This window comes from Vanessa tameamea, chromosome 12 (genome assembly GCF_037043105.1).
Source record: "Vanessa tameamea isolate UH-Manoa-2023 chromosome 12, ilVanTame1 primary haplotype, whole genome shotgun sequence".
In the NCBI taxonomy this organism is placed as follows: Eukaryota; Metazoa; Arthropoda; class Insecta; order Lepidoptera; family Nymphalidae; genus Vanessa; species Vanessa tameamea.
In genome coordinates, this window is record NC_087320.1 from 316681 (window position 1) to 338106 (window position 21426).

The 21426-nt window shown below is 34.7% G+C and overlaps 2 protein-coding genes across 2 annotated transcripts in view; one reads left to right on the forward strand and one right to left on the reverse strand.

Moving 5' to 3' along the window:
- LOC113401503 (uncharacterized) overlaps nucleotides 1-12919 on the reverse strand; it is a 31626-nt gene extending 18707 nt beyond the window's left edge. The window contains exons 1-2 of the mRNA XM_064216552.1: nucleotides 12592-12919; nucleotides 1496-1633 (exon numbers count right to left, since the gene is read on the reverse strand). Of these exons, the coding sequence (XP_064072622.1) occupies nucleotides 1496-1633; nucleotides 12592-12674 (221 nt within the window). The 5' untranslated portion in view covers nucleotides 12675-12919. The remainder of the gene's footprint in view (nucleotides 1-1495; nucleotides 1634-12591) is intronic.
- A 6135-nt stretch (nucleotides 12920-19054) lies between these two features.
- Nucleotides 19055-20383, forward strand: LOC113401494 (uncharacterized). Its single transcript, XM_026641428.2, has 2 exons — nucleotides 19055-19207; nucleotides 19366-20383. Exons 1-2 carry the CDS (start codon nucleotides 19079-19081, stop codon nucleotides 20332-20334), a joined length of 1098 nt encoding a protein of 365 aa, XP_026497213.2. The 5' UTR covers nucleotides 19055-19078; the 3' UTR covers nucleotides 20335-20383.
- Nucleotides 20384-21426: the final 1043 nt, after the last annotated feature.

The window sequence follows — 21426 nt, forward strand, 5'->3', positions numbered from 1 at the left end:
AACAACACCAGATACCGAAGAGAAGATTATTTAGCCTATTTCTATTGCATTGATTTAGATTCAATTGAAAAATGTATTATCTTATATTATATAATCGATCAATTTTTGTGATATGTTTACTCTAGATTTATATCTGAGCGTGTATCGAGCATCGTGTTTGTATAATATTCAAATTCTTGTTGCAAACAAAAGATGCTTCTAAAATGTATATATTAAAAAGAGTCTTACGTTAGTTGAATGATGTTTAATAAAATTCAATATATTCCTAACTAACGTTCCGACCCGAGCTATACAACAAAACAACAAAAATGATTACAGGTGTATTCATGTGGCGAGGTTGTGGATATCACTTGATGCGTTTCGACGTACTTTCAATGCTGATTTATTTTAGCTATTAGTTAGAAATGACTTATTTATTCCCCGTACTTATTGTATAACCTCGAACTGCATTTTTGGAAAAACCAATATTCAATATAAGTACATGTTTAATGGCACGTATGAACTGTTTTTACGAGTTTTTTACCGTTCATTATACCAATCCAGTATCGCTTTGTCGAGCGTCGAGATCTTTATCGCCTTTTATGTATTTTATCGATTTGATTTGAGCCTAGTGGCTAAAACACTTCAATGTTGAGCGAAGATAGCGGGTTCAAACGAGTGTGAGTTACATGCTTAACTTATGTCTATAATTCATCTCGTGCTCGGCGGTGAAAAGAATGATTGCGAGGAAACCTGCATATGACATCGGACGAAAATCTTTCACTATATCCACCAACCCGCACTGGAGCAGCGTGATGGAACTTTAAGCCTACTCAAACGAGAGGTTTCCATAACCAGCAGTAATGTTACTTCAACTTACTGTTACTAGATTTATGTTATACAACGAATCCTTTTAGAAGGATTTAATGACACATGCCGGGCCATGTAGTAACAGCCCCTTACTATCTACCGCAGAAGGTCGTTAAGGAGATACGATTTGAGTCCACGCCGTTCTAGCGCGGGTAGTTTTTTTCCGCCGACGACGAGATGAAAAATAATGACATTATGTAACAGGGTTGCTGTCACTGTAAAAATAGTTTTCTTTTTTAAACCCTAATTACTTTTAATAGCGCTTCTGTGGATTGGAACATTTACACGTGCAACACTGCACAACAAGACCTTGTTAAAGAATTAGCGTAGTTAGTACTTAGTATTTATTAAGGCCTTTCTGGCTAGGATATATAAAAAAAATTGAAATGATTGTATATTATTAAACATGGTGGAAAAGAGTAACTACTGAGTTTCTTGTCTGTTCTTCTTGGTGGAATCTACTTTGGGTGCCGGTGGTGATATACATTTAATTTAATTTAAGCGATTCAAAAGTGCTTTTATGAGCTTACTTGAGTAAAGAATATTTAGATTTTTGAATAAGCTCGTGAAAACTCAGTGGTTCTGTGTTCTACCTGGATATGTATAAACAACATCGCTCAAGCAATTCCTTAATAATCCTTCGTACCTTCGCTTCTCCTTATCCCTGATACGAGCTCGAGGCGGAGTCGTACCCAGCAAATCGGCTTCCGACCCGTCTCCATTCTCCTCCAGCAAGTACCTCGAGGATTGCCTCGGGTGCCTCATCACGACGTCTTTTGAGTCACTGAAAGTGAAGTAAAGTGTGTTATTAATATCCTATTTACTTAATACTAAAAAATGATAATATCAGGTTGGTTTTTAAAAAATATTAGGAATCTTAATTTTTCGACGACGACGACATACTACAATAGCCCCGGGCGTTTTAAATCATTCAAATGGCAGGATACGATAGAGCTATTGGGGATTTTAATTGTCTCCATTAACACTAGTTAAACATTCAGAGGCCACTACACTAAAGAAGGAGTATTAAAAAGATTTTTCGATGTCAAGCGATAGGACTAATATTCCAATACAGTTGACGTGCGTATTTACTTAAAAGTAGCCATGGGGACCAATTCGAAAATAATATATATACATTAATGCTAGATTATAAATATATTTAATAGATATTAATGATTGATTTCTTAAGTTATATTATAATTGCAAAAGTAAGTTACATTGTTAGGGGGCCCGTAAACCATTGCGCTATTGACGCTAGAAGACGATATTAAGACGATAAGTAAACTCGTTTAGTGTATCAAGCTAATTCATGCATATTCCATGGAGCCACTATGTGGGCTGGTGGAAACATGATGTGATGTGACTAGGGGCAGAATATAATTCAACACGCATAGGTTTTCTCACGATATTTTTCTATGAGCATGATATAAAAACACAAACTAAACTTATGAAAAACCTAGTAGTGCTTGCCACCCACGGGACCATATCAAATCATTTAATGAATTTTATTTCAAAATGTAATAATAATAATATACTTGAAAAACGTTTTTGGACCACTCGCATTATATCTAAGTCTCCTCTTGTGTTTTTCAGTAAAATTTCATGGTAGGAGGACTGGCAAACCGACCACCCGATGATAAGTTGTCATCCCCGCCCATAGACATTGGCGCAGCAGGATTAACTATCCCTTACATTGTCAACGAGCTACCCTGGGAACTAAGATGTTATGTCTCTTGTGGTAATTATACGGCCTCACTCAGTCTTCATACCGGAACACAAAATTACCAAGTATTGCTGCTTGGTCTTAGAATATGAGACGAGTGGGTGGTCAAACCCGGGTCGTTTTTCACACAGCCCTACCACAAGAAAACTGAGCAATGACAGAGCAAAACCACGCTGCATCGCATTTTACAAGATTACCTAAAAATAATGCTTCTCGAATTACGCAGATTCTACCGAGAAGAATATACAATTATATTAATTATATATGCAATTTGATTCCTATATCCTCCATGACATTAATAATTAATAATTTAATATTGGACAACATCACATACATTACTCTGATCCCAACGTAAGTAGCTAAAGCACTTGTGTTGTGGAAAATCAGACGTAACGACGGTACCACAAACACCCAGACCCAAGACAACATAGAAAACTAATTAACTTTTTCTACATCGACTCGGCCGGGAATTGAACCCGGGACCTCGGAGTGGCGTACCCATGAAAACCGGTGTACACACTACTCGACCACGGAGGTCGTCGTCGAAACATTATGGTCATAAATTGTATCGTAATGTTAAATAATAATGTCGTTACTTACTCTGACGAATAATAAGCGTTAATTTAGCATCTCTATAAATTTGCATTATCATTGATAAAATAAAAAAAATGTTTATGCTTTTACTATACGTGGATGCTGTACAGGATATGCCCTTAGCCAGTGAATTCGAAGCTTATATTATTAGTTGGTCACTTTCCATGGACTCATCTGATGCGAAGTCTTATGCAACAAGAGCTGGTTATTATAATCTTTATAATAAATAACGTTCTTGTTTCCACGTTTTTTAATAACACTAAAGCTCATCAATGGCGACCAATCAAAAATCGGTAAACAAACAGAGGAGAAAACGGTACTGAACTGTTATGCCTGCCCATTTACATATAAGTAGATATCGTGCATCGATGCGAATACATACAGACCAATTTACGTTTGAGATTTTGTTTCCAATTTGTATTTGTATTTAAATATCTTTTTGCTTAATAGTGCCTGGTCTCCTATAATTGAAGGAGCACACAATTTGTAACCCTTATATAGTTTCATTTTAAGAATATGTATTTAGTGTGTATCTTTTGTTGGAGACTCATAAAATAAATAAATAAATGTTAAAGTTACTTATTAAAAACGTAAATAAAACAACTTATAATTTTGTTAGAATGTTAACAAAACAAATAACAAACACTGAATTTCTTTAGCCGCGCCGAGTCGACACAGTACAGGGTACTTTATTTCCGAACTGAATGTAGTTTTTATTTTGACTACCAATAAATGCGTGCAATGAATTAATTAACATAGAAGCAAGTAAGCCCATTTAGCAATACGAGGAATTTGCGTTCCAATAATTGCAATACAAAGTTTGAAATTATATAAGAGCTAATTGTGTCGCGTTATAAAGTAGCGCCTATCAGATTCGCGTCAAATATATGCAAAAACCAGATCGGCTCAGCCTGTACCTATACGTTATCTGATTCTTAAGGTATTCATGTCACGATTATCCACAACCCTATTTTTATCGACACGGTGCAAACTATTGAACTATTTGGTATCCGTTAGGTAACATTGAGAAAGTTAATACGAGGAATTTGAATATACAAAACTCGTATTCGCCGTATCAATTTATCATGACCGAATATTATGTATGTATAGATAAGAGAACCTTGAAGTAAAGATAAAACGACATTTTGGGCATCACTGATAAGCGTTGAGGATCAACATATTACGAATATGTACTGAGTAAGTTTTTTACGTAACACTTAGTAGCAAAAGACGTTGCATCGATCTTGTTAACAATCATCCGATACAACTTGCACACCATCCATGTACCTTGATGTTACTCAACTAGAAACCTTTATCCAAGTTACAACAGCTATGTCAAATTGTCAATACAATCACATGAACGAAGCGTGAAGTCATAGAAACGTCCAAAAACAAGCCTTTTTTTTTTAACTATAATATGTTCTGGACTTTAAGCGAAACATTCAAATTAAAACAAACTTTATTCATATAGAATCGGAACAATACAAATAGATAAAATTCAACGTAAAGCTACCCTCAGTTCCGAATGTAGAAACTTCTGAGAAGAACCGACAAAAAATCAGTAGTTACACTTATTCAATTTATTTTATGAAGCCGATTAGCTGAGCTACTGGATTGTACGAGATCATCTGTGTTCATATACCTTGGACACTTAAAGTACACGAGAATATAGAACACTTCTTAACGGTCACCGTGTCGCCAACAATGGCATCTAAGATCTAAAAGTCTCTCGAACAAAGTTTGACTGTAGAACAATTGGCGATAGGTGGTGAACACCCATTTCATCTCTAATAACGATCTGTTCAAAGTGACGTCGGTCTTGCCTCAATCAAGAGCATACAATAATGTTTGTCATGCGAGGCATGGATGTTCGAAAGTCAGTTATAAGTAGATAGTTTTAAGTCTACTATGCGTAAAAGACGCGGTTCTGTACTGCCCAGGGGCAGTACCGACAGCATCCTGGCCACGGTTGCGAACAAACTTGATAGATCATATGTGAATCACAGCTACACAATAATACCATTGCCAACAGATGTGAGCGGCTACGTTACGAGTTGATTTCTACTAACATAGATTAAGCAATTATATTGACACAATGACTAATTTGTTCGTCTGGTTGTTTTCATGGCTAAACCACTAAACCAAATTCGATTAAATTTGATATGAAGCAAACTTGAATCCCAAGGGTGGACATACTTTTATATACCTAACTCTATCGGTCACTAAAACGCGAAAGAAACGCGACTACTAGTAATAAACAAACATTCTATTCTATTGGATTTATATACAAGGGGTTAAAAACAAAGATCAAATTATTATAATTATAAATTAGCTTTCAAATACCTACAGAATGTTTCGTCCGGCAGTCTGCATAGATAAATTAAACTGTGGTCCTAACTATTGTTATTTAATTTCCACTTTTAATATATATATATTATTAGTACAAAAAACTGAATTATAGATTTATATTGTGCGTGATTGAAAAAAAAATTTAGGAACATGGAAAGCAATAGAGTAGTTTTAATTAAATTTAACTTTAATACAACTTAACAACAGTTTCTTATTTGTTTCATTGCGCGAAAAATTCACATAGTTGTTCCCATTGTTTTCTATAGTCCATGACCTGTAGACAGTATTATATACATACAGTACTATATACCAATTCTTCCCTCCGAGATATCTTCAAAATTGTTGGATGGGTGTACAACAATAGGCCAAGGGGGTCAGGACTAAAACTTAAGCCTTCAACTCGCTGGGCTGCTTGCATAGCGTTGAGCTGATGAGGTTTAAATCCTGTTCGCCAAGTGTTAAGTAGGAGATGGAACTGCTGTAGGCTGAAAGCGCCGTACAAAGCAAAAAAAAAAAGGAAAAGAGATCATACCATTACCATAGGTATCTCATTCAACAATTGGACAACAGAAACAGATATTTCTTAAAAAAAAAATAGACACAATTTTGATTGTTTTTCCTATTAATGTTTTTACTCAAATAAAGGTAATAAAATAAACAATGATTATCATCGACCTCTATAACCTCGGGGCCAACCGAGACCACAGTAGCCTGACCCCGCATTGAAGTAAGGCACCCAAAATATGACTCATCTATAACAATTTACATATTATTCGTAATACGAAAACGCATAGAAACCGGTGGTAGGTTTACACTGAATTTAATTTACAACATGTCGATTCAATTCTGTTACTTGAAAAAGTAATATTTTAATGATCTAAGTATATTTAATTAAAGTAGTAAGGAAAATCTTTGAACTATAATAATGATGATAAAAAAGGGTTAATGGAATAAATGCTTTAGAATTTAAGAAAATGATAATTAAACTGAATTTTGTAGACAGTAATATCTTGGAAGGATCCATGGTTGTAGTGATATTAGACTTACAGAAAAGGTACAAATGTATGCGTGAAAAGAATTTAAACCCCTTGTTAAGCATTAGCAGAGCCGAGATGGCCCAGTGGTTAGAACGCGTGCATCTTAACCGATGATTTCGGGTTCAAACCCAGGCAGGCACCACTGAATTTTCATGTGCTTAATTTGTGTTTATAATTCATCTCGTGCTCGGCGGTGAAGGAAAACATCGTGAGGAAACCTGCATGTGTCTAATTTTAACGAAATTCTGCCACATGTGTATTCCACCAACCCGCATTGGAGCAGCGTGGTGGAATATGCTCCATACCTTCTCCTCAACGGGAGAGGAGGCCTTAGCCCAGCAGTGGGGAATTTACAGGCTGATTATGTTAAGCATTAACACAATAACCTGAGGTTTTTTTTATAGGTAGGGGGACGGGCAAGTGGACCTCTCGATATCAAGTGGTCACCACTAACCATTCCTTCCATCGCCCATCCACCACCAACCTTGGGAACTAAGATGTTACGTCCCTTGTGCCTGTAGTTACACTGGCTCACTCATCCATCAAAACGGAAGACAACAATACTGCGTACTGCTGTAAGTGGGTGGTATCTACCCAAACTCTTTACAGTGCTTTGGGGCACATAAGGGGACCATTTGGCCGTTCGCCCAAGCTATATGACAAAAAAAAATTGTCTGATCTTTCATTGCGCCAACACATTAGACACATAAAAACCTATAAATATAACCTATTCAATATGACGAAAGAGAAAAATGAAGTAGAAGTGATATAAAAATCTCAGATTTACATATTCCATTTGATTTGTTAATAGCTCTGATATACTGAACGACAACAAGTTATCGATTTATATAGCGATATATACAATATGGCACTTGTCCACATGACTACTTATAACCAGTTAATTTAAGTTTCGAACTTTCGATAACAACGTTGACGTCGATTAGAACGAAATTTTTGGGCGATTCCGTAATAAAAATACACCAGAAGGGCTATTCTGTAACAAGAAACTCGAATCTCACCGCAGAACACGCGTGTGAAACGTCAGAATGTGATATGTGACATTGGCTATAATAATTATAAAATTTATAAGTTTCATGTATCAAAATGGCGTACTATGCGTTATTATTATATATAATACTCTCGTTTTACGCGGGAAACATTTTGTATTCATTTTTAATTAAAGCCATACGAATGACGTTCTGAAATCGATTACACTTATTTTTATGAAATCGGATACAATAACAAAATATATGTTTATTAAATATATAATTATACCATACATGTAACTGCATAAATAAGTATTTCTGTACACAGTAATAAATATCTAAATATTGATTTTTATTTAAAATCTTAACCGATATCGAGATTTGATATCGCGTCGATTAAATGTGGATGTTATTTACTTGACTTTCCTCATCCTGCGTTTGGGATAGGCTTCTATGTATATGTATTAAATTCATATAAAACGGGCCAAAACATTGTATCCAGCTCCAATGTGACTCAGCGTGTGACTCATTCTATGTGTATATCGCTCAATTATTATTTGATTTTAACATACCTAATTCACCCCGAAGTGGGGCGAACTGTTGAAGGCGGATTGTAGAAATAAAATCTGATGACTTATCATTTGGTATATCTCACAATTGTTTAACAATCAATAAATTGAAAGTAAGTCCACAGCTGGACAAAAATATCCTCTTTTTATTTTTATTTTCTTGGGTCACACCCAAAGGCATTGGCGCTGTAAGAGATATTAACCATATTAACATTTACTATCGCCGTCCTTGGAAACCAAAATAATATAATAAATGATAAAAAAATTATTATAATTCTTTCATTGGTATGTCCACTTACGTCTTTAATTTTATGAAATAAAATTAACACAGAGTTTCAAAAAGATTTATAGAAATTGCAACTCAGTATGTAAAAAAAATGATAATTATTGGTATGGCATATAAATACGCAGCCTCATTAGACTTTGAATATACTAGAGAAGTTCCGTTACACACATTGCCACGTCCTTAATACTTACTAATTACTGTGTATTCATGAGACACGCATTGGAATCAAATTCTCGTCTCTTAGCGATCAAAGATTAGTATAGTAGGTTTATATATGTAATGAACTTACGATCATCTGTGCATCCTTGACAGGTACCATTCACTCATTACATGTTTTAACGCCAAACAGCAATACAATGTATGGTTGTTTTCCAGTTTGATGGCTAGCGAGCCAGTGTAACTACAGGCACGAGGGACATAACATCTTAGCTCCTAAGATTGGCGGCGCTTTGGCGATGTATGTCTTACAGCGGCACCCTTCGCGAATCATATGCCGATTCTCTTAATTATATTTTAAGAAAGGATGCGGAAACTGATGTGCATTCTTCCTTCGCTTTTATTGATAATCCTATGATATGGCAATCCAACACGACCTCAGAGATCAGCCACAGGACCAACGACTTGCTTTTAGAGACACGATAAATACTAGATTACTAGCTCACTATCTACTTAGAATTTTTCCTAGGCAGGCCCAGGATTTGTCAAACGAAATTTGTGGCCCTATAAGCTAGCCACTATACGGATTGGCTTCCTAACTCAGAACTACTACTAAGAGTTCCTTGGCTTCTGCCAAAATTGAGTAATTCTTTACTCTATAATTTTTTTACTGGACGAGTCCCTGACTCACGAGTCACGAGTTCTACTGCTTTATAGGATACAGGTCCATCGCAGTTAAAAACGTTTCTATGTGATAACATTTTCACAATGTTACAAAAAACAATGTTACTTACAGTAACGACATAAGCACAGCAATAATTATGCAGCATCCAATATTACTAACAATAAGATATTTAGTGTCGTATATTTATATTCAGTGTTGGCGAATCGAAGCCGAGTCTTGTCTTACAATGGAACCATTGTTGAAGACCTAACAGGTTATTAATTCAACCTTGGCAGCTGGTGCTGTATGCTAGGCTTATTACGCGTGTTTGCACTATGCATTAAATCGAACACGACGTTACGAAATACTTACTTATGAGTAGAATCTATTATTATATGTAACCATAGTTGAAGTACATTTGACACAATGTTGTTAATTGATAAACACAAAGATAATTTAATGTTGACAGAATGATTTTTAAGAATTTGATTCTATCCTTGCAAAGAATATTTAAAAAGACTTATATAAGTAACTAGCTGTGCCCGCGACTTCGTGCGCGTTTTAATTTTATTGTAGCCTAAATTACTCCTTATTACATCAGCTATCTACCAGTGAAAGTCCCGTCAAAATCGGTCCAGCCGGTCCAGAGATTAGCCGGGACAAACAGACAGGCAGGCAGAAAGACAAAAATTGAAAACGATGTTGTTTTGGTATATGTACCATGTATACATACATATGCATTTAGTAAAAAGTGGTTATTTTAATATTATAAACAGACACTCAAATTTTATTATATGTATAGGTTATCTATCTATTATTAATTCATATATGAATAAGATAACCAGGGTTGCTTTTTGCAGAGCAATCTTAGTGTTTCTTCACCTTCAACTCCCAGCTTACTCTACCATAAAATATATCAATATTACATATTCCTGTAGGTATCCGAGTTTGATGGGTGGCCGGTGTAATCAAATACACAAGGGAAATAACATTGTAGATCCTGTAATTGGCTGTGCATTTCCAATATCGGAAATTCTTTTTATTTTTAAACAATGCCTGAGTTAAGGAGTTAACATGATTTACCAATTACCATCTCACCATGAAGTGGCCTATTTGCTCGAACATTAACAAGTAATTATTATTCATCATTTATCTTATTAAGCTTGCAAAGAAATAAGAAATAAGTTGAAAATCCATCACACTGATTAGAGGTAGACATTATAAAACAATACTCTTAAATACCACTGGTTCTATTGTCTAGTAATGAACATTTTGGACAAATTAGATTTTTAACAGATTTAAATTTATAAAAATCTTTCATAAATTTAATTTTTGTTATTTATTTAATTAGATATTAATTAGGTCCGTCAATTGAAGTCAAATGTAATGTAAATACTCTATTATGCTGATATCCTTGTCTTTTAAGTTCAATTAACAATATTACATATTATAGAGATTTTACTTACATTTTTTTTATCCTTTAAGTCACTTTAAATAAGTTAGTGCTCTTTTAAAAATAAGTTTTCTAAAACATTTTATCAACAAATATCATTGACCACTTCACACACTAAGAGTTTTTAAATTTTAACACTATCATTAAAATAAACAGAATACAATTATTATTTATTGATACTTATATATTATCTAAAACTGCATTTATTGCCAGAGACAATCACCAATTACAAATCATGCATTTACTTTGATACATTATTAGTTTGCTAGAGATAAGATAGATTGCAGAGATAGCCTGACTAACATTATATGGCCGACTAATGTAATACAAACACTCGACTGGTGTGCTGTGATAATCTTTACATGCATGATCCTGCTTTTACTATAAAGTCTGATTACTGTACAATTACAGATTATTATACAAGCCGAGAGATATGGCTCAATGGTTAGAATGTGAATCTTTACCGTAGATTATAGATTCAAATCTAGGCAAGCTCGTTTAAATTTTTGTGAGCTTTATTTTTTAATTATAATCTATGTCATTCTCAGTGGTGATGAAAAATATGTTTTGAAAACTTACATAATGTCTCAGTATGGTGGAATGAGCTCTAAACCTTCTCTTTAAAAGGAGAGAAGACCTAAGCCTAGCAGTGGGACATTTGCCCGCTGTTACATTATATGCTATACATACATAAAACATGGGAAGCAAGCTTATAACTAATCATCATCACCATCCTCCTGCCCTTATCCCAACTTTACTTGGTGTCGGCACAGCATGTCTTCTTCTTCCATACTTCTCTGTCGGAAGTCATCTCACAAGTAACATTCTTTCTTAGCTTATAACTAATATCATGTTTAAATAATATTGTAAAAACCGGATATGATTAATTTGATTTGCACTCTGTAAAGAAATATCCCTAGGCTAATTAAGTCTAACTAAGTCTAATGTAGCACTTGGTTTATATATAACATAATTTATATTATACCAACTAAGCTACCTGATTTCATATAGTGAAGTAACAATAATACTTTTTTAAATAATTTGATTGAGTCTAAACTAGGCATAAACTGCATGCACAAATTTGTACAAAACAGGTCCAGCCACACAAGAATTAAATCTATTTAAATTTACAGAAGAATTATTTCTATGGTTAATTCTTCTATACATAAATTGTGAAAATGCACTATAGAATAGGTAGTCAACCAGATGGAATTATATTCAACTGTCTGTCATAATATTATTGTTTTTAAAACTTTTGAATTAATGACAAGATTTTGACTATATACTAGGAAGACAATTTTCCTTGGAAATTATAATCCCTAAGCTATAAGGTAGTATGAGAAGTATAGATTTATGTTATTAAAAAGAAAATATTTTTGGAGTTTAGATTTTCGATACAGTTTTGGATAATCAAACATCACGAGGAAACATGTATATAAAATGAAACCTTTTTGAAAGCATATATATTTAGATGGACTGACAAATAAGCCACCTACAGGTAAGCGGTCACCACTGCCTATAGACATTGTAAGAAATTATAACCATTACTTACATAATATAAAAAAAACAAGTTATCTACAGGCTTGTAAAAAGACAATCTTTTTACAAGACTGTAAAAAGATTGTCTGATGAAAAGTACTGTGAGCAACAATAATGATGTAAAATGAGTATCTCATGCCTTTCATAAACTTTTTGTGGTTTAATACAATAATGTCTTATATTTATATTTATTATTTTATTAGTTATAAGTATATTTACTTTTCATAGTACTTAGAAACTTAAATCAGTAGCATGTAATTATATCTATTCCAATAAGAATATACAAATATGAAAATTTACAAAACAGTCCTTGACCTTCATTGAAATGAAGCCCAAGGGCTAACCTCCGCTATTATATAAACAAATGTAAATGTGACGAAACTCACTTATCCTCCTCTGAGCTCTGCCCTGAATCATAGTTGATTGGGAATCCCAATTTCTTTTTCCAGTCTTTCTCTTCCGAATCCATTTCACTTACGTACGAAACTAAATGGGTACAAAGTTCCCGCGTCACTTTACATGTTTTGTATTGCACAAACTTTACATTTAAGCTTGGATCATTACACCTCGCTTTTTTCAGTAACTCAATGCTGATGCATTATTCAAAACACTGTAACATAACTAACTGCGTAAAGTTTCAATAATTTACCGGCAAATCAGATTTTTTTAAATAAACACCACCTCATCAACGAATGATAAACGTCAAACTGGTTATTACTTGCTATATGTAATATGTATAATATGTACATAGATAAAAATTATAACTTACACCGTATGTTTCATTCATTTAACGGCTCTGGGTACAAGGTTTTTTGCGCCTTTTTTAAAATATTAAAAAAAAATAGTAGTGCTACCAGTGCCATCAATTATTGATTTTCTTTCGTATTTTATAAATCAATTCTGATTAAAAAATAAGCCTACTACTATACTATATTCTTAATCTATATTTAGATAAAATATCGTAACCCTTTAAATTAATAAATAGTATATCTGTCGCAGCTAACTGGTTAAATCAGCGATTTAATTAAGAGTCGAGATACTTTACTAAAGGGCGCTGATCAACCAGTGGATTGAATGACACCCGCCAATACATCTTTCATTCATAGAATAGGACTCTCATGTAAACAAAAAGAAATTGCAAAATTGTGACAAACTCGACTCTGTTAAACACAGGCACATCGATCTGGCCTGTGCTTTGATACGAAAGGCACCAAAGGCTACTTAGTTTCGAAATTGTTGATAAAGAATCTAATTGTAAGGTTAGGTTAAAATTACAATATTTAATTTTGCTAATATCTCACGAGTATCGAACTCTATCGAACGGAGTAATTTAAGGTAGGGGTCAGACCGAGATGACCAAACAGAGTTAGAGTGTCGGTCTTTTTTAACCAATTTTGAAAAAGGAGAGTAAAGCACTCCATTCTATGATCAGAAGTTGAATTGGCTGAGTGTCATTCAGGCCGCTGATCTAACAGCTCTGCTTAGTAAATTGCCTAGGCGTTTAATTAGATGGCTAATTAAGCTAGTTGTCTGCGATATATACATATGTACTAACTTGAGGTTATTAACCAATCATTTTGAACGTAACCGATCACGCCCTTCTAATTCAAAGAAGAACCTCAGGGTGGAAATAATTACCTTCCAACTAGGCTACTACTACTATAGAAAATTTATTGACAGATAACCCGAAAAGTTGTTGGTTCGAGAACTACAACATTATGAGGTAGTTACAAGAGAAACGAAGCATATAAATTATATAAATGTAAAAAATAAATGCTAAACATATTATTTAAACCAAGCAGCAGCAGCAAGCAGTAAGTTGAAATGAAGGTCTGATTTTGAAATTATCACTTTTACCAAATTTGTAGTTCTATTATTTTTATATCCCACCGCTGCCAAATTTTACTTAAGTGTCAGATATAACAGTACGTATGACTATCCATTGTGGAACAACTGTACCAGTTTGGTTGGCTTGTTGGTCAGGAGAACACAGAATACTGCGAACTGACGTTCGGTCAATGCCAATCAGGATCGACGCTCTAAAGCCTAAGGATAAGGCGCAGTGATACTTTCATTATAAGATATGATTTTATTCCTTTTATCATTTTTTTATAAGTCAAGTCTAAGTACATAAGTTAATATTGTCAATAAAATTAATGACTACTTTCCGTACACGTGTCCTAGAGGATGTACGCGGCTCTTATAATCAAAATGATAGGCTGGTAGCCATGGCCAGTAATTTTTAATGGAATTAATATAATTATGATTCTTATATCCGATAAAAGGTTGGTGTTGTGAATAATATGGGTATTGGGTTGTAGTAATATTAAATAGCGGTAACAAAAACAACATGTTATAGAGTTTCCACATCTGAAAAATAAATGTTTAAATTATTTTATTTTATTGATATGAATATTCATTAAATTGTTCTTAAATTCAAGAAATGCTCATTTTAAAATAACAAACCTTTGTATCACGGTCGGGTTTGATAAGCTTTGATATATCCTACCACGGAAGACCCGCTAATCTCTAAAATTTTTAATAACCAGAATCTCCATTCAGGTGTTTTTTTAGGATTTAATTGACTCGAAGTTAGCGCCAGTACTCGACTACCAATTTTGCTACCCTAGTCGACGCTCTATTCGGCTTATACGGCAATTTGCCCGTAATATTACATATAAAGTAACATGAGAAAATAAATATATAATACGTTTCTAAGTCAAAAAGTTATTACGACCTAATAAAAAAAAATGTTCTATCCAAGAAATGAGAAATGAATATAATCACATATAATAGTTTTTTTTTTATTAAGTAATAAAATAAATTTTATTTCTTTAGGCACATAATATATTTATATAAATATTGTAGCTGGAGTAAAAAATTGTAGATTATTTAAACGCTATAATTATCATCTTCCATGTCATCAAAAATTTTCGATGATATTTTTTTCCCTCCCATCTCTAACCAATCACCGGCGTTCTCTTTTTTAATTTTTTTTTGGTAAACTACTCTACCATTTCTGGTTACGTAGGAGATAACCGGCGTCAGCACTTGGCGTTTTTTCTTCCTATCTCCATGTTTTCGACTTCTTAAATACTCTCTGCTGGAACGACTGTCACTATCAATAGATTCTGATTCTTCATAATACTTTTTGGGTCTTCGTTTTCTTCGCTTCATGTATTTTTTATCGGAAGCCCTTGAATGGTATGGCATCATCATTATTGGTAAGCGTCGCTGGGGAAAAGGTTGTGGCATTTGCATTGAAGGCATCATCATGGGGGCTCCTACTTGGCCCACGGGACCTTGCATGACTCCTGGCATCGGTTGCATAAATGGTGATGGTGGGTATTGAGAAACAATTCCTAACACCATGTGCAAAAATAGGATTGCTTTAAATGAAACTCGTGAATCCATCTGAAAATATTATACGTATAACAAAATTATAAAATTTATTCTTCACTGAAAAACAACTGAATTTTTTTTATTGGAAACACACCTTACACAAGCCCTACGACACTCATTGTTGAAGAGAACTGAGTTTTGTGTCAGTAAAATCACTTTAAATACGGTTCAGCAACAATGGCTTTTGAATTTTATGTAAGCTATTTGATTTTGACGCCGCGAATTGACGTTTATTGAAACTGAAATAGAATGAAAGATGAAAAGTTGTAAGCTATTTGAAATAATAAGTGTACTATGCTATTGACACATTTATAAATAAATGGAAACAATTCCAAACTACATATGACATTACCAAAACACTCAATTAATTGAAAATATTTATTAAAAGGAAGAAAATACAAGAACTTCGTTACGTATATACTTATCACTACTTTATATAACAGCACAGGTTCGATAAACAATTGCATACATTGTTTAAGGGTTATGTAGTCGTAGCTGGCGATCCAAGTGTTTCTCATTGTATTATTTTTACCTCATCAGTTCGTTAAACGTAACAAAAGGGGGAGCTACCGCCCTATTTAGTCATTTCGCTGGCAGAAAGTAACCGAAGAAGGTTGGTTGAAGGAAAGTAAGTACTTAAATATTTTGAATCATTTAAAAATATTAAAGGCTAATCACAGATTATATCACGCATTAAAATAATATATCTTCTTTTCAGATAACATGCGGTATAGACTTCAGGCGGTTATAGTGTTGCTATGTTTAATAACATTAGAAGCTAAGGAACCTGAGCTACCGTTATGTCCTACCAACGTACAATTTTTTCCACAAAATTTACCAATGCATTGTCGAATGCCAGTGACTTCACCTCCAGTACCAGGTAAATCAATGGAATATTTACGTATGCCTGTACCAGGTTTTCCAGGTGTTCCAGGTTTTCCAGGACCAATGTCAGGTATCATGCCAGGACCAATGCCAATGATGCCACCACCACCAGCACATAAGCTGCCAGTTGTTGTTATGCCGATGTATTCTCCGGAAAATAAAAAGTCTCAAGGCCTACACTCATTTAGGCTACGGCATAAAAAACACAGATTTGGTTTTAAAAGAAGACCAAAGCATTATTATCATTCTGATGAAGATAGCACTGATGATGATACGTCTTCAGACGATTCGTCAGATACATCATCGGAATTTGGTCGTAGGAAAATGTCAAGAGGCGGCAGAAGGTCCAATCACCGTAGGCTTAAAAAAAAGAGACATCAGAAGAAAGACCTACTCACACCTGTATTGCAATATGTAACAAATGATGGATATGTCATATTTGAGAAACAGATTTCTAAAGACGAAGCTAAAAATTGGATAGGGAATAAAAAGGTAGAGAGAAATAGGCAAGTTGCCCAGCCCAAACATGATGACAACCAAGAATCCAAAGAATCAAGAGATGATAACGGTGATACCAAAATATTAAAAAGAGATGAAGATAACATGGAAGTAAAAATTCAAGAGAATCCTCATGAAGGCCATCAGAAGAAAGTTTTAAAACGTAAGCTTTCAAAGAAACACGAAGCGGATTAAACTATAATACTTATTTTGTATTAGATTTTATACTTTTATATTTTAAATATATTTAAGGACACAATAAACTGAAATTGGAAATAACAGTAGCATATTATTTTATTTATAATTATTTACTAATTACGGGTTATAAAACATTGAGTAATGAGCGAAAATGTATTTATTAAGATTTACACTGAGGTCGGTAAACGGTAAAATGCCAATCGATAATATAGAAAATAGTTTTTTTTTTTATGATATAGGTAGGCGGACAATCAAATAGGCCAACTGATGTTAAGTGGTCACCACCGTACATAGACAATGGCGCTATAAGAAATATTAACCATTCCTCACACCGCCAATGCGCCACCAACCTTGGAAACTACGATGTTATGTCCCTTGTGCCTGTAGTTACACTGGCTCACTCACCCTTCAAACCGGAACACAACAATACTAGGTATTGCTGTTTAGCGGTAGAATATCTGATGAGTGGATAGTACCTACCCAGACGGGCTAGCACAAAACCCTACTATCATGATAATTTTGCCATCTATATTTAAATGTTTAACAAATTGCGGGATTTTTTGATTGGAATGTACAATAATTCCACAATTATACATTTGCAAATAAAAATACTACTCGTTTACTACTACTAGTACTTAATAAATGTTTTCATTTTAACTGAACTTTTATTCCAATTTTTCTGTTTTTATATCAATCAAATCAGTCAATTATAGAAATTTTTGGAAATATTTCAACATTTTTTTACTCTTAAATTTTATAAAAGTTGAGATCATAGAACGAATTTAGGATAATATTTGGTGTAATTTCCCAAAATTAGGATGTCTTCTATAGAAATGATATCGATTATACATTTTATAAACATCAAAGCATGTGGACGTCAATACGAGATTGGTTTCAATGTCGCATTGAGGTTGAGATATTAGGTCATAATGCTCACTATAACTTTTATCAGTGTACATATCACTAAGAATTACTCTCACATTTTCATAAAATGATTTAAACAGAAACGAGTTAACACAACAAAGATGAGATGACATCACATTTATTCAAGAGAACTTTCTATTTATTCAAAATTGTCAAGTTTTTTAAAGAATTTGAAAATCTTTTTTCAAGATCATATATCGCGTACCAACAAAAAGCTTAAATCAGATGTTTGTACATAGTGTCTCCAAATTCCAAATACTATGTATACCTGCATCGATGATTTAATAACTAAAAGTATGTAATGCTGCAAGCTGATCTTTGTCGGGCTTAAAGCGGTTTTTTAGAAATTCTGTGTAATAACCCAGAGTTAAAGACGTGACAGTGCTGCGTTACCGTGACTCAAAAAGCAAGAAAAGCGCTGTACCTGATCTCTCTTTGAACTCTGATGAGATAGTAGATAGATCGATATCACGCCGTGACTTATTATATTCATGTTTCATCTTATTAGAGTGCTCAATTTAATTACAGTTTTTGCTATTCCTTGTTAAAAATAAAAGTAAAAATATTCAATAAAATACCTATTATACGAAATCGATATTCAAATCGAATATCGTTTTCGTTAAAAGGTCCTGCGTTTTGTTAAATAATGTGCCGAATATCGAATTTCAAAGTGGTCTTGCGGTACGACTACGAACGGACAGAACTTATTTATTAATTTTATTATGTTACTATGATTAATTTTTCATGTTGCTTAAAATGTATGTTACTTATGCCTGTCCTACAGTGTCCATTATATCCATTATTCAAAGTAACTAACTATAATTATGCCTTAGTATAAAATACAAGAGAACAATGTCGTCGGCGTGTGTAGTTTAAAAATATTATAAAGCAAATAATCGCGTTTTATGTTTTTAATCTAGATACATAAAAGTGGTACAAAATGAAAATTCCTTGCGCAATCTAAACATGTTTTTCTCTTTTCCCATCTGTGGCAGCTACAATGAGCTGAGATTGTGTAAGAAAGTAGAATGCATAAAAGCCAATTTCGAACGCAGAAACATTGCGATAATAATCAGTCTAGCAAGAATGACATATGTAAGTTATTAAAATGTGTTACTTTTTTTCAAGACTGATTAATTATCAATAGTGATTATTCAATGCTCTTCTATTAAATTAACCAATTGACTGTAATACGTAAACTTACAGACTTAAAAACAATTTACAACTTGTTTCTTATTTTGATATTGTTACAGAACCTTAAAATAATTTGGATCCTGTCTACGTTGTTCTCTGAAATACTAAAACAAGTCAATCTACAATATGCGATGTCAATGTTCGGACCACCGATGTTTCCAATGCCTATGTATCCAGTACCACCTCCAATGCCAATGATGGCTCCGTCTGCACAGCTCAGACCTTCAGTATCTTCATCATCATCCTCATCAGAAGAAAGCAAAAGTTCAACAACAACGACGACGACGACAGAGAAAAAAACTAAAAGAAAAATACACGTAGCGTTTCCTTTACCAATGCCTCAACCAATAGCGTTTCCAGCTGTTCCACCGATTATATGCCGGGGACCATCATCTAGGACCAAAAAAACAACACCACGTCCTTCCCAATCACCCGTTAATCTTCCAATTATAGCTCCACAACCAGTCGTGATAGTTCCGTATCCTCAACCTCGACCTGTGTATGTGAATCCTCCACGACGTAGACCAAAGAAAAAACTGGTAACTATATGTTCATCTTCCTCACAGCAATCGACGGATTCGGATAGTTGTGAATCTAATCGTCCGAGAAGGAAGTTCAGAAAACGTAAACGACAAAATATTTTTAGGAGAAGTCTTCGAAGTTCGGAAAGTGATAACGAGTTACTAAAACCAATGCTGAGCTACATAGCGGAAAACGGTGATGTTAAATTCGAAACTAAGATTAGCAATGACGATGTCGCTGAATTACTTCGAGGAAAAGATAAAACCAAGAGAAGACATCAAACAGTGCAAGTATTGACTAATACCGATGAAGCGAATAAACAACAAGTGCTCGTAATATCAAATGAAAAAGAGACGCGTAGAAGTGGACCAGATCGGCATAAAAAGGTGTACTTAAGGGGTGGTGTATCCAATCACGTGCTCAGTGATGGAAAAAAAGAATTAATATTTAGACCATCCGATAATAAGAAGATCAGTAATCTGTCAGTCTCATTTCAAATAAGTTAAAATATATTGTTTGTTATTTCAAATACTATTATAGATACATGATTCATGTATCACTCATGGATAAAATATATGCGTTACATAAAAAATATACAAAAAGTATATTATGTATAAAGCACAATAACTATTCTTATAATTATACATATAGTACAACTAACGAAACATAAGTGTTACTGCTGGTCACTTGTTGGGTTGCAGATGCTGATTTTACTTGTTTCGTTGAAATATCAACTTGTCACTTTTTATATTTATTTATTTTTGATAAATATTAATAATCATTTGATAATATTGAAGGGTTTTATTATTAAAAGTTAAAATACTTTTTTTTTGTTTTACGAGGAGGAAATGCATTTACGCATTCCGCCCGGTCGAAGGGGGACCGGGACGGATATGTGGGACTCCCGGGACAGAAGGCCCCGTCCTACCCATTAAAACCTCCTCGGATTTCCGCCTCACCGCAAGGCGACAGGGCTTCGAGAAAGCGCGTGGCTCACCACCGCGGCCCTGCCAGCGGCCGTCGTTGTAAAGGGGCGACTCGCCACGAAAGGCAAGCCAGGGTGTTACGGCGCACCTTCCGACTCCGCCACTGGAGGCTAGGCGGCAGCGGATGTAAAATTCCGCTGCCAACCACACTATGTCATTTAGGGTATAATTATGTCTCGTCCATGTCAAGGCATCCGGCCTAGATGGTCGCGGCGCCGTCGACCAGGTCTCCGTCGACGCAGCGGGAGGGAGTTTGGGTCGTCCTTCCGCTGTCGCTCCGCCTCCTCCTTTGCGGACATTACGGCTTCGCTGAAGACCCGTAATGCCCCCCACGCCTCTGCACTCGCGACCATCTTACGCACTAAGGCCGGAAGCGAGATGTCACATTCAATAGCCGTGAACAGGGCTGCGCGAGGCCCCGCCCAGGCTGGGCACTCTGCGCGCGTATGCTCAGCCATGTCCACGGCTCCGTCGTTGCAATAAAGACATACCATCGACGGCTCTCTCCCGACCACTTCGCACAAGTATTTGGCGAAGCAGCCGTGACCGGTCATGAGCTGCGTCAGGTGGTACGTGAGTGGGCCGTGTTTGCGCTCGACCCACTCTCTCAAC